The sequence below is a fragment of the Meriones unguiculatus genome, chromosome 1 (genome assembly GCF_030254825.1).
Source record: "Meriones unguiculatus strain TT.TT164.6M chromosome 1, Bangor_MerUng_6.1, whole genome shotgun sequence".
In the NCBI taxonomy this organism is placed as follows: domain Eukaryota; kingdom Metazoa; phylum Chordata; class Mammalia; order Rodentia; family Muridae; genus Meriones; species Meriones unguiculatus.
In genome coordinates, this window is record NC_083349.1 from 18,437,238 (window position 1) to 18,458,107 (window position 20,870).

The 20,870-nt window shown below is 46.0% G+C and overlaps 1 protein-coding gene across 4 annotated transcripts in view; it reads right to left on the reverse strand.

The window, feature by feature from the left end:
• The window catches only part of Deaf1 (DEAF1 transcription factor), a 33,394-nt gene that overhangs the window by 11,368 nt on the left and 1,156 nt on the right, over window positions 1-20,870 (reverse strand). The window contains exons 1-11 of one of the 4 annotated variants that reach the window (XM_021646175.2): window positions 18,822-19,469; window positions 18,469-18,566; window positions 17,444-17,573; window positions 17,311-17,337; window positions 17,047-17,193; window positions 16,397-16,536; window positions 15,472-15,537; window positions 8,944-9,070; window positions 8,197-8,325; window positions 7,631-7,759; window positions 4,216-4,463 (exon numbers count right to left, since the gene is read on the reverse strand). In XM_021646175.2, coding sequence (XP_021501850.1) covers window positions 4,216-4,463; window positions 7,631-7,759; window positions 8,197-8,325; window positions 8,944-9,070; window positions 15,472-15,537; window positions 16,397-16,536; window positions 17,047-17,193; window positions 17,311-17,337; window positions 17,444-17,573; window positions 18,469-18,566; window positions 18,822-18,978 — 1,398 coding nt within the window. In that variant the 5' untranslated portion in view covers window positions 18,979-19,469. Of the gene's footprint in view, window positions 1-4,215; window positions 4,464-7,630; window positions 7,760-8,196; window positions 8,326-8,943; window positions 9,071-15,471; window positions 15,538-16,396; window positions 16,537-17,046; window positions 17,209-17,310; window positions 17,338-17,443; window positions 17,574-18,468; window positions 18,567-18,821; window positions 19,470-20,870 lie in introns of those variants that run through there. The other 3 variants (XM_021646172.2, XM_021646174.2, XM_021646173.2) reach the window with 3 other exon arrangements.

Below are 20,870 nucleotides of genomic sequence, written 5' to 3' on the forward strand. Positions count from 1 at the left end.
CAATAACCACATGGTGGCTCACAACCATCTATAATGAGATCTGGTACATCTTCTGGCATGAAGGCATACATGCCAGCAGAACACTGTATATATAACAAATAAATAAATCTTTTTTAAAAAAAAATAAAAGCACATGAGGATAGCCAGGCACATGCCTTTCATCCTTTGTGTGTGTAACAGCTCCAATATCACCAAACGGGAGTGAATTGTGAATGAGACAGTAAGGACCAGCCTTCATGGTGCTTGGTCACAAGGCCTAGAAAGAAATGTGTGGAGATTGCCTCAGAGGTCACGGAAGGGAAGGGATGCTACAACCCCCCACCCAAGCACCTGCTTCAGAAGTGAAGTATGGGGTCAGACTGGGGTAGAGGACATTCTTCCTTTCACACCCATCCAGGCAGAATTCTGGGGCTCCTTTTCCAGCACTGTGGCCTGCTCCTTTAAAGCAGCAGCTCTACTTCTACAGGTTACATCTTCAATGCTGGACAAATGAGCCAGGCAGCGTAGATGAGGCAAAGGTGAGTGTTCAGTGCCTGGAGTCCAGGATCTGTGCATCAATTCTCAGGGTGGAATTGTCAGACAGTGTCTATTTGTCAGAAACACAACACCCCTCTTACCTTGAACTCATTCCCTGTTGGAATTAAAGGTGTGCACCAACACCATGCCTAGCCTTTTCTCTGTGCCTTTCTATCCCCTGAGCAGGTGTTTTCCTGTGAATGAATTCATTCCTGTAAACTGTCTTATTATCCAGCGCCTGGGGACAGCTCCTTCCTGAGGCTATGAGGCCAGCATTTCCAGGTTGCCCCACTGTTGTATACACAGGTCCCCTCAAGGAGCCTCCTAGGGCCTCAGGGATGAGCAGTGACATCTTTGGTCAGCACCCAAGAAAGACAACAGCTGAGGGCCACGTTCCTGCTCTGGTACTGTCTTACTCAAGTGGAGGTTAAGTTCTTTCTGGAGAAGGCAAGAACAGCTCTTTCTTGTTAGAGTCTGAGCAGTACCTTTGAACTGCTCGGCAAGTGGGCAAGGGCTCTTCCATGCAACAGCTGATATAAGACCCTGCGGCTACTCAGCCAGCTTGGTTTCTGTTGAACACAGTACCCTTGACAGGCAAGGGCGTCTGCTTTTCTGCCCTGTTTATCTAATCACACACACACACACACACACACATACACACACACACACACACACACACACCCCTCATTGTTAAAACTGGCATAAATACACACAAAAGCCTATGACGACTTTTTTCCGCTATGCTAAATTTGATCTCTTTTAAAATTGCAAATAACATGTGAAACCTGGCAGACTCAGGACTCCTCCAGCTGTGTTAACTCCTGCACTCTCTTCTTTATAGCCCCTCAGTGAGGCTAGTCCACACACCCCAAGTGGAAAGGATCCAGCATGATCTTTCTACTCAAACACAAGCATCGTTTGCCCTCTGAATCTCCACTTCCTATCCTGTGATCAAGCAGAACTACTTTGATGGCATGGGAATGTTTTCTCAGAGAGTACCGGCTCAGGGAATGCAAACTCACTTTAATAACAGTAGGCATGTTTAGGTGTTAATGTTTCAGCTAATCTCTCAAGAAAATCCACACTTTCTAAAGGTAAACCTGAGTTGCTGGCCTCCCTCTCACTTTATACATTCAGAGACCCTACAGGATTCTGAGTCCATGTCTACTGAGTTGCCAGTAGGGTTGGTCCTCAAAGGATTTGAATTCTAGCTTAGAACCCACCATTTCACATGGGCTCAGGGAACAGCTGCTGTGGCCTGCACATTTATCAAAGCCAACATCATGTATGCTGGGCTGTGTACGCAGGAGCCAGATGGTGACACAGCTCTTTACTTCCCTCTGGTCTGTTCCCACCAGTCATGTGACTCTGGCCACCCACCAGCAGTCAAGGCCTGATCCTAATGTCACCAGGTTCAACACATGACCAGCCACCTTGGCCAACTGATGGCTAGTGAGTTCTTTTTGTTAATATTCATTGTTTGTGTTTTCAAGACAGGGTCTCACTATACAGCTCTGGCTTTCCATCACTATGTAAAGTAGACTAGACTCACAGAGCTCCACCTGCCTCTGCCTCCCGAGAGCTAGAAATAAAAGCATGCATCACTATATCTGGCATGCATATGTAATATGTATGTGTGTGTATATATATATATACATATATATATATATATATATATATATTTTTTTTTTTTTGCTTTTTTGAGATAGACTTTTTTTGTATATCAGAGCACTGGCTGGACTGGACTCACTTTGTAGACCAGGCTGGCCTCCAGCTCACAGAGATTTGTCTGCCTCTGCCTCCAAAAGTGTGCACTACCACGCCCGGTTTTCTTTTTAAAATTCTATGTGTATGAGTATTTTAATTGCATGTATGTATCTGATTGTTCACCAAATGTATGCAGTTCCCATGGAGCTCTTCTGGCTGAAGGAAAGCCTGAAGATTTAAATAGTGTCAAGTTATTGTGACCTAACGATGTTGCAGAATACTGAACTAACCAATGGAAGTAAGCCATTCTCAAGCATGCAGCAATGCTCACTGAAACAGAGCCCACACTGCAGCACGAAACAAATCCTGATGAATTTAAACAGAAGAAGGTGGAAACCAACACCGACGAGACTGAGGCAGGAAGATCAGGAGACGGCCAGTCTGAGCTAAATAGGGATCGCTTCAAAAACAAAGAAACCAGGCATGGTAGCTTATGCTTATGCTACCCAATACTTGAAGTTAGAAGGAGGAGTATTCAAAGTTTTTAAGGCCAGCCTCATAGTAAGTTGAACAGAGCAAGTTCAAGGCTAGCCTGGGCTACATGAGACCCTGTCTCAAAATACCAACGTGGGTGTGGTGGTGCATGCCTTAATCTCAGCACTCAGGAGGCAGAGGCAGAGGCAGATGGATCTCTGTGAGTTCCAGGCCAGCCAGGGCCATACAGAGAGACTCAGTATCAAATACAGAACAAACAAAAAAATCCACATAAACCAAACTAAACTAACAACATCACTAAAATCCCACAAAGAACATTCTCCACAGCCATACTGAAAGGAAGCCAACTGCCATAAGAACAGAAAACCCTCAGCTCTCTGAGAATCACACACGCTTTTGAGCGATCTAAATGAAGTGTAAACGCTGACCTACATCAAGCCATCAGCTGGTCTTCAGCAGATCTCTGAGTGGGAAAAGGACAGTCTTTTCCACAATTGCTGCTGGAATAACTGAAGAAAAATGAACCTCAAAATCCCCAAGTGTCGTGCTGGATAAGACGAGATACACTGCTAAGGGGGCACACTGCTAGGCCTCTGCACTGGTGTGGAGCTGCACAGGTCGGTCCCTGACAACAGCTATCAGGATGGGTGGAAGGGGTGGGCATGCACTGGGAGCCGCTGGGGTGGCCACCCTCAGTGTGGCTGATGACCCCATAATAGGATAGAGGCATTTCACTGTGCTTCAATTTTGCCTTGTTTAAAAAAAAAAAAAAAAGAAAAGAAAAAGTTCAAAGAACACAGAAAATGTTACTAGTCATTTGTCTTTGGGAAACTATGCTAGGGATGCATCAGGCCCTGGTAAAGGAGAAGCTACAGGAAAACATGGTGGTCACAAGGTCATACCACCCCCCCACAGCCCACAGCAGGTAGGGCATTGAAACAACAAATGGAAAAGTGTGTGTTTATGTATCAGACCCACATCAAGTAACACTTTCCCAAAGTTCAAATATGAGACAAGTTTTACTACATAAAGATTGCCTGAATTGTAATAAATAAAAAATTATAAAAAAAAAAAAAAGCCTGAATGAACTGGGCACAGTGTCACACACCTGTGATCCCAGCATTCGAGAGGCAGAGACAGGTAGATCTCGGAGTTTGAGGCCAGCCTGATCTACAAAAGTGAGTCCAGGTCAGCCAGGGCTAGAGAGAGAAACCCTTTCTTCAAACAAACAAAGATGGCTTGAATGTAAAAACATCTATGAAGACCATACACTCAAAAATAATGGTTGGTACATATAAAAATATCTTCCCTGCTGAAACATGCCATCTTACACAAAATGTTTTATCGGTGTCTGCCACTCTCATCTGTATTGTTTTCCAGATCTCCCTTCTCAGGGACAGTGGGACAGTGATCTCCATGTGCCAGCGCAGGAATCACAGGCTCTCCCAGGGGCAGGGCAGACTGATGGGTGCGGCTACAGGTCCGAGCTCACGTTACCTCTTTCCTCTCTGCATCAACCTGCATTCTCGCCTGGGTCACGGCAGCCTCCCTGCAGGAGCTCGCCTGCTTGGCTTGTTCAAACAGCGTCTTCAGCTGCTGGGCTGTGCTGAGCAAGGAGTTGACCATCTCTTCCAGGTAGAGCCAGCTGCGCTGTTCTGACATCTCCAGCCCACCGACTACGGTGGGAGAGACAGCTTTGGTGGGGGTGGAGGGCGGCACGGCCAGGGCGGGCAGGGAAGTCAGGACTGGAATGTAGAATGTGGGATAAACAAGAGGTTAGTGACTTCCAAGCTTCATTCAGCCTCAGGTGAGGCTGGGCAAGGGGTGAGAAGCACTGGAGATGAAAAAATTCTGTCCCCCGCTCTTTGTTCATTCCTGCATGCCTAATGCCATCAACCAAAAGCCTTCCCCAAGGGGCTGATCACTTCCTTCATGAGACTAGACCGAAGCTCACAGAAGACGAGAGAAATGGCAAGCAAGCAAGACACTCACCCAGAGAAGGGGTAGTCATGAAACATGGAAGGAAACAGCCACAGAACAAGCACACTGAGGGCAGTACAAGGAGAGACTCAGCCAGCACCATACACAGGAAAACCAAGGCTTATCTGGAAAGTTTTTCTGGGGTCTGCAGTCCATAAGGACACTTAGTAGCTTATAAGTTACTAAGGGCAGTGGGAGTCATGATACCCACAAGACAGACAGAGGGAATCAGAACACACTGTGATTTCAGATTCGTTAGACACTGTGAACTCCTGCTGTAGGTGGGTCTATAATAGAGTCAAGTGTGTGCACATGCGTGCATGCGTGCGCGCATATGTGTGTGCGTGTGCGCAAATCGCTCTCTACCTTAGTCTACTGGAAAGACTGGGAATAGACACACCCAATAGGCATGAATACCCAACATGACAGGGCTTCTGAGGATGCTGTTTCTCCTGCACAAAGCCCCTTCCCACTGTGAAGTGGATAAGGCACCCAGTCATTACAAAAGCCAACACTCAACAGTCCAGGCTTCTCTGACATCGGCCACATACACCACTGGCTTCTGAAAGGCGTAGGGAATGCAAAGCTTGGGATGAAGGCTGCTAAGATAGCTCCAGCACAAAAACCTGAGTTCAAACTCCAGGAACTCATGAAAAAGCTAGATGTGATAGTGCACATCTGCAATCCCAGCAGGCCTCTGACTCTGAATACCAGCTAGCCTGGTATAGGCAGTGGGAAAACAAGAGGCCTGTGTCAAACAAGGTGGAAGATGAAGACTGATACCCAAGATCAGTCTCTGACCTCCACATGCACATGCTAGTGAACCAGGGCATCATAATTCCACACTAACACACACACAAGCTGGTATGATGGTGCATGCCTTTAACTCCAGCATTCAGAAGACAGAGACAGGTGGATCTCTGTGAATTTGAAGTCAGCCTCCATTGCTAGTTCTAGACCACGCCAGCCAGAACTATATGGTGATACCACATCTCAAAACAACAAAAAGGAACACACAAACACACACACACACACACACATACAGACAGAGAGAGAGATATGAAAAGAAAACTTGAAGCTCAAGTGTCTGGTTAAGGCAGAAATAAGGTCCCTGCAGCAAGGGCCAGGTCACACAGAGACCACCTATGGGGCTCCTGCTGTCTCTTACAGGGCTCCAAGTCTGGGGGTATGAACAGAAATCAGAAAATAAATCACCATTTCCCACTGACTAAAACAGGAAGCTCTAAGTACAACCTAGGGGAAAGTGATGAGGTACTATAGACCTCTGTGGCCTCAGGAACCTCCCATGAGAACTCCCCACCTTCCCTCAAGTGTCAGGGTTACCCTCAGACAGGGCTCAGAGGACACAGGATCCCAAGCAGCCTCTATCGCAGATCTGCACCATCACTGAGAAAGACTTAACCACCCACACCACAGGAGCCAGCGTCACAGTACCAGGGAAAGTGGCATGCTACACAATAGCTGCTCGTAACCCCCAAGGAGGTAGGGAAAGACCAAGTATCAAGGGGACAGAGCTCAGGAAGCAATCGCTGGCTCACTCTGCCACTAGGGACCATCAGTCACTGACTCACAGTGACCAGTTAACGCTTACTTAATTACTGAGTTTCATAACATCTTTTTTAGTTGTAGGAAACAAAACAAAACACTGAAGCATGTTAGGTGATGTCTGCAATACTCCTGAATAGTTTTTTGTATTGTATATGTCCAACTTAAAAAAAAAAATTATGTAGTGGTATATGCCCGTAATCCCAGCACTCAAGGAGGCAGAGGCAAGCAGATCTCTGAGTTCTGGACCAGCTTGGTCTACAAAGAGAGTCCAGGACAGTCAAGGTTACACAGAAAAAAACTGTCTCAAAAAACAAAACAAAACCAAAAGATATTAAAATAGCTGTCGTCTCCTGCAAGCCGAGTATAAGATGAACAGTAAAGAATACAGTCCAAAGCAGAGACAAGGGAAGGAGCCTGAAGCCGGTTGGAAGAAGTGGAGTCTGCATGAGCCTTCAGGATGGAAGAGTTCAGAGAGATAAAAGAGAAGATAATGCAAGTGATGAGAAGGGATTTTATTTTATTTAAACTTTTAGCTATTATAGACAAGTTTCTTAATGCTAAAGAATAGGACAAGTATAAAAACAAATGTCCATCAGCAGGGGAAGGTTCAGGTTTTATCTATATGTTTTATCTATAATATGCACCTTTAAAAAGTATATTGATGCCAGGTGTGATGGCGCAAGCCTTTAATCCCAGGCAGAGGCAGAGGCAGGTGAATCTCTGCGAGTTTGAGGCCAGCCTGGTCTACATAGAAGGTTCCAGGACAGCCAGGGCTACAAGAGAAACCCTGTCTCGAAAAAACCAAAAAAGTACACTGACACAAAAATTTGCCCAAAATGTGCTAAGTGAAAACCCAAAGTCAAGGTGCCCAGAGAGAATCTGCTCAGCTCTCAGCTACTGGGACACAAACATTGGCACAGTCCCTCACATCAGACACAGCTTGATCTAATTCCATGGTTTGTGAAGGCTGGGGTAGACCTGACAATACCAACATTAGCTCATTCCAGTCTCTATGAAAGCAGCCTGAGACAAACAAAAGAAGACTTAAGCGAGTGAACAGCATGGTTGTGTCTAATAAAACTTTATTTACAAATACAGGCAGAAGGCTGAACCTTGCCAGCCCTAACCCAGCACTTCAAGAGAAAACAAAACAAAACAAAACAAAAAACAAACACATCAGCACAAGCCCTATTTCACTCACAAGAAGCAATTCTGAGGCTGGGGCATGGGTCAGAGGTAGAAACTCACCTAACATGTAAGACACCTTGGCTTCCATCCCCAACACTGCAAAGAATAAAAATCAAGCAAAACCACAATTCTGAGGACAACAGCTTACACGCACATAAAATCTTTAATAACTCACCAATTTTGGGATGTGATGTTGGCAATGCAGCTTCTGGAAAGGGGGCAATCTGGCAGCTGTCCTGGTAGCCAGGGTAGTGGGGTTCAGGGTGGCCAACCCTGCAGGGGGGCTGCACACCTGCCTCTTGCACTGTGAGAGAGAGACAGACAGCCTCAGCAAAGCAGATTTAATTCCAGGTGCCTACAGCTGCACACTCAAGCCAAAGATACTGGCCCTGGGCTGCCACTGAGTGACCTGAGTGTAGGCTTTGAGTTGAAACAATGGGATTTGGGTCATTGATGAAATAACATTACAAAAGATGGTATCACGTGCTTTGCTAACATAACTCTTACAATATTTGAGATTACTCATGCCTGGGATTGTTCCTAGTGCCTGGTGTCAGCTCTAAAGCAACATCAGCAAATGCTACCTATCTCCAGCTCTGTGCATTGGTCACAGTGCTGTTTTGCAATACCATCAGGTTCCTATCAAAATATAGTGCCACTCAAGGCCCCTGCTGAGAAGCCATGCAAAAGAGACTGCCATAGGCACTGGGAATGTATCAGACAGATAGTAAGACAACTTACCTGTGGCTCCTGCAAAGACATCACCTTGGGCTGGGCTCTCGGAGATGACAGCAGTGGCCTCTACAGTGGATGCTCGGTCAAAGGTTAGTGCTCCAGAGGTAGTGATCTGTCCTGAGGGTGTCACAGTGACTGGAAAGGCAAAAGGGCATTTTTTTTTCATGACCAGGCACTGGGCCTGAAGAATGCATTGTTCTTTGCAAAGTTGCAGACTTCTGAGAGATCCTAGGAGTTGGGCCAAACTGGACATACCTGACACATGGCATGACACCAGGAAGCCTATGAGCTTGGCCCCCAGCAGAAAGGGCCAGACAGGGCAGGACTCAGGCCTCTATCCACACCACCGACCTTGACTATGGGGCCAGAGAACTGTGCATTCCAGCCAGAAAATAAAATGTAAATGAACTTTAAAGTACTTTGCAGCTTGAATCAAAAGATAATTTTCTTTTTTTTTTCTTCCTTTCCTTCCTTCTTTCTTCCTTTTTTTCTTTTCTTCCCCCCTGCCCCAAAACAGGGTTTCTCTGAGTAGCCCCGGCTGTCCTTGACTCACTTTGTAGCCCCGGCTGGCCTCAAACTCACAGAGCTCCACCTGCCTCTGCCTCCCTGAGTTCTGGGAATGAACATGCGGGCCACAGAACCCAGTTAGGAAAAGATTTTCATCATCACATTGTGTCAAAATGAGAATCCCTCAGTTGGGCTAAAGTAGAGAGACAGCAATCAGCAAAGCACTGCTCCTCAGTTAGCACTCACAGGTGGTGGCCGCTGTCGCAGGAAGCAGCGTGATGTTCTTGGGGGAATCCTTCTTAACTGGAGTTGTGGGCAGCTCATTTTCTTTCTTGCGCCTTTTGTAAGGGACGAAGAGCCTGACAGGGCCACTCTGGGGGGAGAAAAGTAAAGCTGAAAAAAGCAACATTTGAAGGGCAGTGGCTGCTTCCTACTCCTTACCAAATTAGTGAGTCTATTAGTATTTCAGAGAACAGAAGCCCACAGGAGCCCTCAAAATGGCAGACATTTTCAGAAGAAATATATGAGCAACACAGCTGCCAGGAAAGAACACATCTTGACATCTGGAGCTTTAAATTCTTAGAAGAAAGGAAGTGGGTCCAAGTAAAGGAGAACAAGGAAAACCACAGCCTGAAATGAAAATCATGAGCAGTGAGAAGAGACACCCAGAGCCGTCTGTAGATGCAAGAAAGAAGCTCTGGAAAGTTGGCATGGTGCAGTCCTATAATCTCAACAACCAACAGGCAGGGGCAGGATGACTGCCATGAATTCAAGTCCAGCCTGGGTTACAGTGAGAGACCCCACCTCAAAATTAAAAGCTCAGGGACCAGGCATAGTGGTACACACTTTAATACCAGCACTTGGGAGGCAGAGACAGCCTCTCTGAGATCAAGACCAGCCTCATCTACATAATAAGACCCTGAAAATAAGAAGAAAATTCCCTTCAGACATGCCCACAACACAATCTGGTAGAAGTAATTCCTCAGTTGAGATTCCCTCTTCTAAGGTTTGTTAACAAAAAATATCCAGCACAACTGGTGTGCACTGAGATCGTACATGTCGGTAATTTATGTGCAAGGGTTTGAACCCGGTGGCTTTGTCCGTGCCAGTCAAACATTCTTCCAACTGAGCTATATTCCCAGCTTTTCCCTTCTTCACACGGTTCTTTGGCATCTGCACCTGCATCTCTCCTGCTGTTCGCTGTTTTGCTCTGTGCTTTATACCTCTTGCTCATGTCCATGTCTTAGATGAGAATCAGAACTGACAGGCGACACACAGTGGCAGGAGCGGGCATTGACACCCACTATCCCTGGTTTTTTGCTCTCCTGTTTGTTGGAGCCCACGTTATCTGCTGCAGGGTGCAATGGCCTGAGTGTGCAGTGCAAGTAGGCTTGCAGTAAAAGCTGGCTCTGTCCTTGGCTGCTCCACTAAGCACGTGCCTATTGGTAGAGGTATTTGGTAGGGCTCCAGAGTTCCTGACAGCTTTCTGGCAGGTAAATTGCCATTGTCTTAGCAAGTTAATCTACGGCTCTTCAAGGGCAAACCGCTGGAATCTGCTGCTTTTCTTGATTCTTTCTAACTGATGCAAGGTAGCATCTTGCTCTGGCATCTTCCCACTATTCCCAGAATATTCTTGGCTTTGGACATCCCTACAGTCTCTAACACAAAGTCAGTTCATTAGAGGAGTCATAGCAGCCCTTCGGTGTCAACAGGAATTAAGGCGGGACCGTCACAAGTTGGAAACTAGCCCTAGGGACATTCTTAGCTGGAGGTACCAAGCAATAGGCTCAGGCAGCCTGATACAGAGGGACTGAGGTAAGGGGTCTTAACATAGCACATGGGAAGTCACTGTAACCCATAGCTGTTAGGTGAGCCAACCTCCCACTATGGGGAAGCCTATCTCTTCCAGGAAGCTGAGTGAGGAGGACCAACCTGGAATGGAGCCTCTTTCAACCTGAGCTGGAGAAGTATACCTGGCCTCACCTCTTTCCTTTGGACCTGGTACACTTTTTAGGTGTTTAGTGACCTGTGGGGTCCCTGGGGACAGTCTCCAGAGACATCAAAGAGTTGTCTTCCATAGTTTTCACCATTTACTTCTTTAGGGACAGACTAATGGAGCACCTCACATCTAGTGCACCGCCTAGCACAATGGTTCTCAACCTTCCTGACGCTGTGACCCTTTAATACACTTCCTCGTACTGTGGTGACCAACCATGAAATTATTCCATTGTTGCTTCATTACTGTAATTTTGCTACTATTATGAGTCGTAAATATCTGATATGTGACCTCTGTGAAAGGGTCAGTGGTTCCACCCACAAGGGGATTGTGACCCACAGGTTAAGGACTCTGCCTTAGTACAAGCCAAAGTTTAAAATCTGACAGAGTCCAGCCTGCTAAGCGGTATTTAAAGACTTTGGTTCCATGATTTGAAAACCCGGGGTCTAACCCTGGGTCACAAAGAGAGCCCCATGTGTTTCCTTCTAAGATGTCACAGCTTTCCCTCTCATGTTTAGATCTTTGCTACAATTTAAATTCACTTTTATCCACAGTGTAGTTTGGGTCAAAGTTCATTCCTTGCCTAGGAACATCCGTTCAGTACATGTTGGAAACTTGGGGTTGGCAGCTGGACTCTGCTCAGTTCTCATCCTCCCTGCTGACACACTACTGACTACCACAGCAATACAGAATCCCTGCAAGGCCTTGGTGTGAGCTTGGCAATTTTAGACCTTGTTTATTTTTTATTTTTTTCCTTGATAGGGTCTCATTATGTAGCCCTGGTTGTCCTGGAAATCACTACATAGACTGGACTGGCCTCTAATCCACAGAAATGCCTCCTAAATACCGAGACAGGAGGTGTGTGCTATCACACCTGGCTTTGAGACTTTTCAAAACTGCTTTGGCTATTTTACTCCCTTTATACTCTCATATAAACTAGACTCTTTCTCTCTGAACCTAGAGAATCCAGTTAAAATGTTGACCCCACTGGACCTGTCCATCACTTTGGGAACTTAGGCCCCTCACTATGCTGAGAATTTGATCCATAGAGGCGGTATGAGCTCTTGTCTCAGTTTTCACTGAGTCCTTTTATCAGCACTTTCTAGATTCCACGACACAAAGCCCACCATGTTTTAGGAGATTATATAAGGACTTGTGTTTGGCAGTGACCGTCAATGATCCTCTGGCATGTCCCTTAGCCCTTGAAAGACAAATCCCCTTGTGCTGCTCTGTGTGGCCTCAGGACCTCATTTCTGGTGGGGTTTTTTGGTTTTTGTTTAAGACAGAGTTTCTCTGTATGTCCCTGGCCATCCTGGATCTCACTTTGTAGACCAGGCTGGCCTCCAACTCACAGAGATCCATCTGCCTCTGCCTCCCAAGTGCTGGATTAAATGTGTGCACCACCACTGCACCCATTTTTTTCCCCCAATAATGTTTAAAATTATATGTGTGTGTGTGCGTGTTAGTTTTTTGAGACAAAGTTTCTCTGTGTAGCCTTGGTTGTCCTAGACTTGCTTTGTAAACCAGGCTAGCTTCCAACTCTCAAAGATCTGCCTGCCTCTGCCTCCCTGAGTGCTGGGATTATAGGCGGGAGCCACCATGTCTGGCCAAGAATTATATTATTTTCATGAAACTTTCTTATAGTAGAATATATTAAAATTAAATAAGTTGGGTGTAATGGCAAACCATTTAATTCCAGCATTGAGGAAACACAGGCAGGTCGATTTCTGAGTTTAAGGATAGCCTGGTCTACACACTGAGTTCCAGGACAGCCAGGGATAGAAAGAAAAAGTCTGTCTCAAAAACAAACAAACAAACAAACAAATTTAAATATACTTGGTATTTAAAGCCAAGAACATAGTATTTTTCTCTAATTGTGATTTCTTTCTGGCCCACACCCACATCCATGTGGGCAGACTAACTGGGCTCGGTGAGTGAGGAAAGAGAAAATAACAAGGACATAAAGGTGAAAGGGAAACATGCTGAGGAGGGCCCAGGGGCGTGGGCCAAGGAGTCAGCGTGTACAAGATCAAGACACATTGTCTAAAAGGATGAAATATCACATAGCCTAAAAGATTCTGAAAAAATTCTCTCGGGAGCTGGACAGATAGATGGCTCTGGGGTTTAGAGCACTGGTTGTTTTTGCAGAGGACCTGTGTTTCATCCTAGCACCCACACTGTGGCTCACAACCACAGTGTTCCAGTTCAACAGGATCCAATGCTCTTTTCTGCTCATAAACATAACAATAAAATAAATAAGTATTTCTAAAAATTCTCTTTCATTCTCTCTCTAATTTTTTGGGATAAGATCTCATTAAAAAAGCCTTGGCTGGCCTGAAATTTGTTATGTAACCCAGGCTGGTTTCCATCATGTAACAATTTACCTAACTCTGTGTAGTGGTCTGAATGAAAATGGCTCCCCTAGGCCCATAGGGAGAGGCACACAGCCTTGTTAGAGAAAGGTGCAACTGGAGGTTTTCTTTGAAGTTTCCGGTGCTCAAGTCAGGCCCACTGTCACTCTTTTCCTGTTGCCCGCCTATCCAAATGTAGAATGCTCAGCTACCTCTCCAGCACCAGGTCTGCCTGCACAGTGCCATGTGTCCTGCCATGAGGATAATGGACTAAACCTCTGAACTATAAGCCAGCCTCAAGTAAATGTTTTCCTTTGTAAGAGTTGCTGTGGGCATGATGGATCTTCACAGCAATAAAACCCTAACTAAGCCACTCCAGCTCCTAAGTGTTGGGATTCCAGACATATAGTACCATGCCTGGCCTAAATTTTTATTTTTATCAGCAGTAATTTACCAGATTAGTAATGAAACTAAAGCAAGGAAATCATAATTATATAGCTTCTATCTTATGTTTAAGACATTTAAAAATGGGCTGGAGAGATTGATTCAGGGGTTAAGAACACTGGCTGTTCTTCCAAAAGGTCCTGAGTTCAATTCCCAGCAACCACATGGTGGCTCACAACCATCTATAGTAAGATCTGGTGCCCTCTTCTGGTGTATAGGCACACATGCAGGCAGAACACTGTACAACAGTAATAGTAATAGTAATAATAATAATAATAACATTTAAAAATAAAGGGCATGGTAGTATACATCTTTAATATTAGCACTCAGGAGGCAGAGGCAGGAGGATCACTGTGAGTTTGAGGCCAGCCTGCTCTACAAAGTGAGTCCAAGACAGCCAAGGCTACACAGAGAAACCCTGTCTCAAAAAAAAAAAAATAAAAAAAAAAACAAAACAAGGGCTGGAGAGATGGCTCAGTGGTTAAGAACACTGGCTGCTCTTCCAAAGGTCCTGAGTTCAATTCCCAGCAACCACATGGTGGCTCACAACTATCTATAATGAGATCTGGTGCCCTCTTCTGGCCTGTAGGCACACATGCAGGCAGAACACTGTATAAATAAATAAATCTTACAAATAAACAGATAAATAATTGATTTGTAATACTAAGGGAAGTGGATAAAAAGTAATGTTCATGTTAGCAATATTTAGCAAAATCAGAAAGATCATGCTTCTTTTTGAATCAGTTAAGACTTTAGAACAAGGGGCTATTCCAAGGACATTAAGCTCTATCCATTGTAAGTAGTGAGGGATTTTGTTTCCTGGGGTTGAGGACTGAATCTAGGCCCCTCACATGCAGGTAAGTGCTACACTGAGCACTTTTGAGATGCTCTTTTGTGCACTGTGTAAAGATTGTCTTTGAATTACCCAATGCTGACCTCTGTACCAGCAGAGAGCCGAGTACAAGCCAGACTTTGGTACTGATATTCTTTGGCTGCATCATATTTTATAAACACTCCCTCCAACACCTTCTGATTGGTTTAATAAAGAGCTGAAAGGGCAATAACTGAGGCAGGAGAGGACAGGCGGGACATCTGGGCATAAAGAGGAACTTTGGGAAGAAATCTGAGGCAGAAAAGATTTACCCTCCTGAAGAAACAGGATGCCAGAATTAGGATATCTTAAGATATTAAGATAAGATATTAAGATATTGAGGCAAGGTAATAAGCCACGTGGCAGAAGAATAAAGGGACTAATTAAAGCTAAGAGCTAGCTGGGGAACAAGCCTTTAATAAATAAAGGCCAAGCTTTAATAAATAATAAAATATCTCAAAAAAAAAAAAGTAAAAAGATCTCTGTGTCATTATTGGTAGCTGGCTGTCCAAGAAAGTCCTGTTAAAACTGTTTCCCAAGGTTATACTCTACCCTCTTTTACTTTTCTTTCTTAATTTCTTTCTTTCTCTCTCTCTTCTTTTCTGTAAACAGGCTTTCTCTGTCCCGGCTGTTCTGGAACTCGCTCTGAGGACCAGGCTGGTCTTGAACTCACAGAGATCTACGTTCCTCTGCTTCCTGAGAGCCGGGACTAAAGGTGTTCACTACTGCTGCACAACAACTCTTTTACTTTTCCTTCAAAGAGTTTCACTAAGTTGCCCAGGCTGGCTTTGAACTCACTCTGTAACCCAGTTGGGTCTTGAACTATCAATCTTCTTGCTTCAGCCTCCCCAGTAGCTGGAATGATAAGTTTATGGCACCAGGCCTGGCTGGTGTGATACTGTGACACGATGTTGGAAGCACAGAACAAGAGACAGCACGTGCATGTTTACTGGAACCACTTTGAAAGGAGGCATTGCATTGGGCTCACTTAGCTCCATACAGCCTTCCCATTTCAGCACCCTGGACTTCCCTACAGCCACCTTCCACCCCCTGAAGAGAAAGGCGGGACAGCGCCTCTGTGGGCAGAAGGTACACAACACCTCATAACTTACTAGACTCATGTCATCACAACAGGCAGCACAGGTACAGGAGGCAGCATGAGGGTTCAGAATACCATCCTGAAATACAGAAGGTGCTATAGATATTATATAGGCACAAATATAGAATTATAGAGACATACAGGTAGAAATACAGAAATTAGGGAGTCTGCCCCTCCCAGGAGTTGTTGGTGCTACACTGTATCCACCATCAAGGCACAAATCTGAGCATAAAATACAATCACTTCTGGAAACTTCCTGTCTGCACAATGCCCCACTGGCAGCAGGCTTGAGTCTCTCTCCCTAGGCATGAGACTCTGTAGACATTGGCCAGCCATAGCCAGGAGCTGACCTGGAGCAAGAATCAGAACTCCTTTGCCTTTGCCGGAGACGGGGTGTAGGGGTTACAAGCACTTATTACTCTTAGAGAGGACCAAAGTTCAATTCCAAGAACCCACATGGCTCCTCACAGGTGTCTGTAATTCCAGTCCCAAGGAATCTGACATCACAGGTATCATGCACATGGTTCACATGCACACGTGCAGGCAAAACGCACGTACACATAAAATAATAAACCTAAAGAAAAAAAGGGTTTCTTCCTTATAAGGAAAAGGGAGCAAAAGGAAGGCAAGCGTGGCTGGGCACCATCACTCTGACTCCCTCTACCTTTACTCTCATGTGTCTGACGTTTCCCCTTTTTGTGCCTACTGCTACTCCATCTGGTCCCCACAGCAATTCTCTGAGTCAATGCCAGTACACATCCAGGACAAGAATATCAATCAGGATATAAAGTGAATAAATTATAAAAATAAATTTTAAAAAAGAGGGCAGGTAAATGGCTCCACTCATACGCTGAGTACTTGTCATCACACGCTGCCTGGTGCCATGTTCTGAGCACTCCCCACTGATCGTTCTAAGGCTGGCTGCTCTCCGCACATACCTGGATGAGGCACTGCAACGGTCTACCTGCATAGCGGATGCTTCTCTTCCAGTCCTTGCTGCTGGCTCTTCCTGCCATGGCTTCAAACTCAGTTGGGCTGTACCAGTTTTCTCCCTGCTTGATACATCTACCCCGGCCACCTGGAATGAAGGAAGCTGGTCTTTAGAAGTCATCAAGTTCTGCTGCTGCCTTGTCTTGCTGACACTGGTTTCTTTCACTGTCTTTTTTTCTCTGCTCTACGTGGCCTCTAATCTCACCTACCCTATCGTCACCCAGTAGGCTGCCTGGCAAGTCATCTCAAATCCACTGTCTATGGTCACTGCAAGCTGTACTGGGTCTCCAGTCAACATCAGCCTACTTCAGGGATCCTCTGTCATCTGAGTTGTCTGAGCTGGCTGGGGAATATGGGTAAGCTCTGCCTCTCTCCTAACCCCTTCTCCCTTTCAGGGTCAACCATGAGGCTGAACTTGCCCTTAGGTCTGTTCCTGCCTTATGTCCTCCATGGCCTAGGCTCCAGAGACCAGGTCTGAAAGTCACTCATCTATCCATCTCTTCTAACATATTTACAATATGACAGGCTTCCTCCACCCAGGGTACTACAAAAGAACAAAGTCTTAACATGGAACCGTTGTAGCCAAGGGCTGCCTCACCTGAGCCAAGCCTGCTCTTGTAGAGTGTGCCACTGATGTTCCGACAGCGCACGGGCAACTCGCTGTCATAAACCGAGGGGTCCCAGTTGTACTTGGTACCACCTTTCTCCTGGCCAGTTGCCAGTGGGGTAGGAGGAGACTGAGGACCTGGGCAAAGAGAGGCTATGAGAAGGAGAGCGCAGAGTGACCCAAACAGCCCAGGATGCTCCATCCAAGCAACCCCCCCCCCGTACATAAAGATAACCTTGAAGGGTAGTGCCATACCTTCAATGGGCAGCACTCCCTCTCCTCCTGAAAGAGTTTGCCTTTTCTATTGGTATCCATTTAGTTTTCACATTTCACACACACACACACACACACACACACACACACACCTGGGATAAGGTGCTGCAGGTACCTGGGGTGAGAGGTGTTGCTGGGCCCTTCAGGCCAGTGGTCTCCACAATGCTCCCGTCTGTGTGTACAACTATTAGTGTGGCTTTCTCAGTGTTCAGACTGTCCCCGATCTGCAGGGCTGTCCTACCAGACTAGAAGGAAAGACGCTCGTCAGCTCTAGGATAGCCAGAGGCACATTACTTGACCCAGTGGAATGTGGTCCTGCTGCAAGACTCTAATCACACAGCAGCAAGAGAGGATGTTCACCTAGGCCCACACATCCTCTCCACAGACAGCCCCAAGGCACAGAAGGACAGAGACAAGAAGACACAAAGGCTACAAAGTGTCTGCACACCTATCAACGCTGCTGCAGGGAACTATGTTCATATGCACAGCTGATTTCTGCACAGTGAGCCGGGATGCCTTGTCTAAAAAGACAGTTTTGAAGGCTTCACATAGAAGGCACGACGGTGTGACAGACAAAACGTCTCTGATTTTAAACACCCTGGGTGTTGATGTCTGCTCCTGCAGGTAAGGACTAATGAGAAAAGGACTAACGGACTGTAAGCCTCGGAGAAAGGGAGAGGGAGGTCGGATACAGTGATTCTTGGTGTGTTGATAAAGCTCAACAGAAAGCAAGCAAAGCCAGGCACTGAGAAGCTCTATCTGGGCTGAGAGCAGCCTGAGCTTGGTGAAACACAGGCTGCAAGGCCAGCTGGCATGGAGCATGGCCTGACCACAGCCTAAGGGCTCCTCATAAATAGCTCTCGGCCTTTCTAGATTTCTATTGCACTTTTCCTGTTGGTGAACTAAGGCGAGGATCAAGCCCTAGCTTAATTCAGGTCTCCTGACTTGCCTAGCCCAGCCCTGAGCTGCTGAGAGCACAGGGGAGTCTCCATGGCTCCCAGAACAGAGGGTGCTCACTCCTATCTAAATCCTGAGAGGATCTTGAGAATGAGGAGCACCCTTGGGGACTGCGTGGAGAAGTCAAAGACTCTGAGGACAGCTGGGGGGGACCCTGAACTGTACCCAAGCGCAGCAGCTTACCAGGACATGTCCTGATATGGATGCCGCGTTTGCCACTGATGTTGTGAAGACGTTATCTGCAGAGGAGCCCACGTTGGCCACGGTCACTGTGGTCACTTCTACAACAGAATGGAACAGAACGGAATTTCACACACCATGAAGGAAGAGCACGAAAGGCAAAGGTCTTACTTATGAGCCTTAAAATGCCCATGTCCACCCAGACTTCTTAACTGTCAATGCTCAGCTGACATCTCTAGTCCAATCTAAAGAACTTGCTTCTCCCAGAAAAGGGGGCATCTACCCTTCCCCACCAAAACCTTTCACATGCAGCAAAAATATCCACCATAGCCTCCCATTCCCACTCCACCACTGGCCTTTCTTTCTCCCTTTGCAAAGAAGTTGCAAGTCCCATAGGGCTGGGACACCTCCTTGTCGATCAAGACATGGCAGACTCCAGTCCAGCCTCATCCCTCTCCACTGCCATAGCTCAGGCCAGCCTACAGTCTTGTGTCCACTGTCTGAGGTCTCCATGCCATCCTTCCCCAGAAATTCTTCCTCCTGAAAAACACGTCAACCTACCACAGCCACTCCTGCAACATGAACTTGACTTGGGGCAGACATGTCTACCATCAGTAACCTCAGAGCAGCGCCACAAAGATGTTATCATGTCCCCGAGGCTTCCTGCCACACGTGCTGCTAGGTTCTTCTGTACCCTGCTGCCTGTCACAATGCATCCTTTGCAGCTGGCCTTCCCAATCTCTACAACAGGTTCTGTCTGCCACCTAGCATTCTAAAATGCCCAACACCCAGGAAAGCCTCTGGCATAAAATGACAACTGGAGCCCTGCCAGCCCATTAATCCAGCCTTGACCAACCTGCACCCTTGTACTTGTCTAGCTCATATTCATTACTAATTCATACATGGGCACACCTAATTCATCCTTGACTCAGCTGGACATTTTCTGACATCAGAAACTCACAACAAAAAATTAGAAACGTCTATACATAAATATACAACTAAAATTCTAAAACAGACACACACACACACACACACACCATAAAGATAATTCTCTGTTGTCACCACAGACATCATATTTCTTTCCTGAACTCAAAAAATATATATGTGTGTGTGTGTGTGTGTGTGTGTGTGTGTGTGCATGCGTGCGTGCGTGCGTGCGCGCAAAAATCCAAAAACTTCATGGTCCCAAATCCCAATATCAACCCAGAATTCATAGATGAAAAAGGAGCACTAAAAGCTCCAGGAAAAGCCAGGTAGTGGGAATACACAACTTTAACCCCAGCACTCAGGAGGCAGAGGCAGGCAGATCTCTGAGTTTCAGCCCAGCCTGGTCTACAAAGCAAGGCCAAGACAGCCAAGGCTACAGAGAAACCCTGTCTAAAAAAACAAAAACAAAAACTACCCCCCACAAAAAGAGTCCTTCCAAGGGACCTGGGTTCCACTCCCAGCAGCCACATGGTGGCTTACAACTGTCTGTAACTCCAGTTCTAGAGAACTAGAAGCCTTCCTCTGACTTCAAAAAGCATTAAGCAAATATATGGTATACAAATATATGTGCAGGCAAAGCAGCCACACACATTAAATGAATTAACTTAATTTAAACAAACAAAAAAGAACCCCAGGAAGGGACCAGAGAGATGGCTCAGAAGTTTGAGTGCATACTGTTCTTACAGCGGACACAAGTTCAATTCCCAGCACCCATAACAACATAACTCGAGCTCCATGAGGAACCTAATAACTCTACAGGCGTCTGCAATCACAATCACATACACACACACAAAAACACATAAATAAATAAATAAATAAATAAATAAATAAATAAATAAATAAGATTAAAAAGCTCCAGGAAGCCTCCCTCACTTCTGTGACTGGATCTAGACTTCAGGTAGCCAGGGAAGAAAACAAGGAGAACCAAGGCTTGCTTCTCCACCAGTGCTCACAGTCCTGATGGTCTGAACAAACACCCAGCTGATAAGCTCAGCTCTAATGCACCCTGAACAGAACCCCAATGCCAAATCGGTAGAGTTTCATATTAGAAAATACACCTGACAGCACAAAGCGCATGGCAAAATGATGGAGTCCGAGGGTTCCAACCTACAAGCATAAAACATTCAGGGGCTCCACATGAGCTCAGAGCTCAGGAAGGCCAAAGGGCGGGGGGGATGTGGTGGCACTGTAGGAAGCAGTGTGGTATGGCATCACTTGTGCAGCGTGATGCAGTTCAGCTCCGTTTGTCATAAAAACATGAGAATCAGGGTGTTCTGTGTGTCAAAAGGTCAGAAGGAAAAAAATGGAGAACTAGGTAATGGAGAAGGAGAGCATATCTGCCTAGGAAAAGGCCGACTTAGAAGATCTAGCACAGGAGACTCCCACCTCACAAAGCAAGGCTGATCTCTGCATCATCA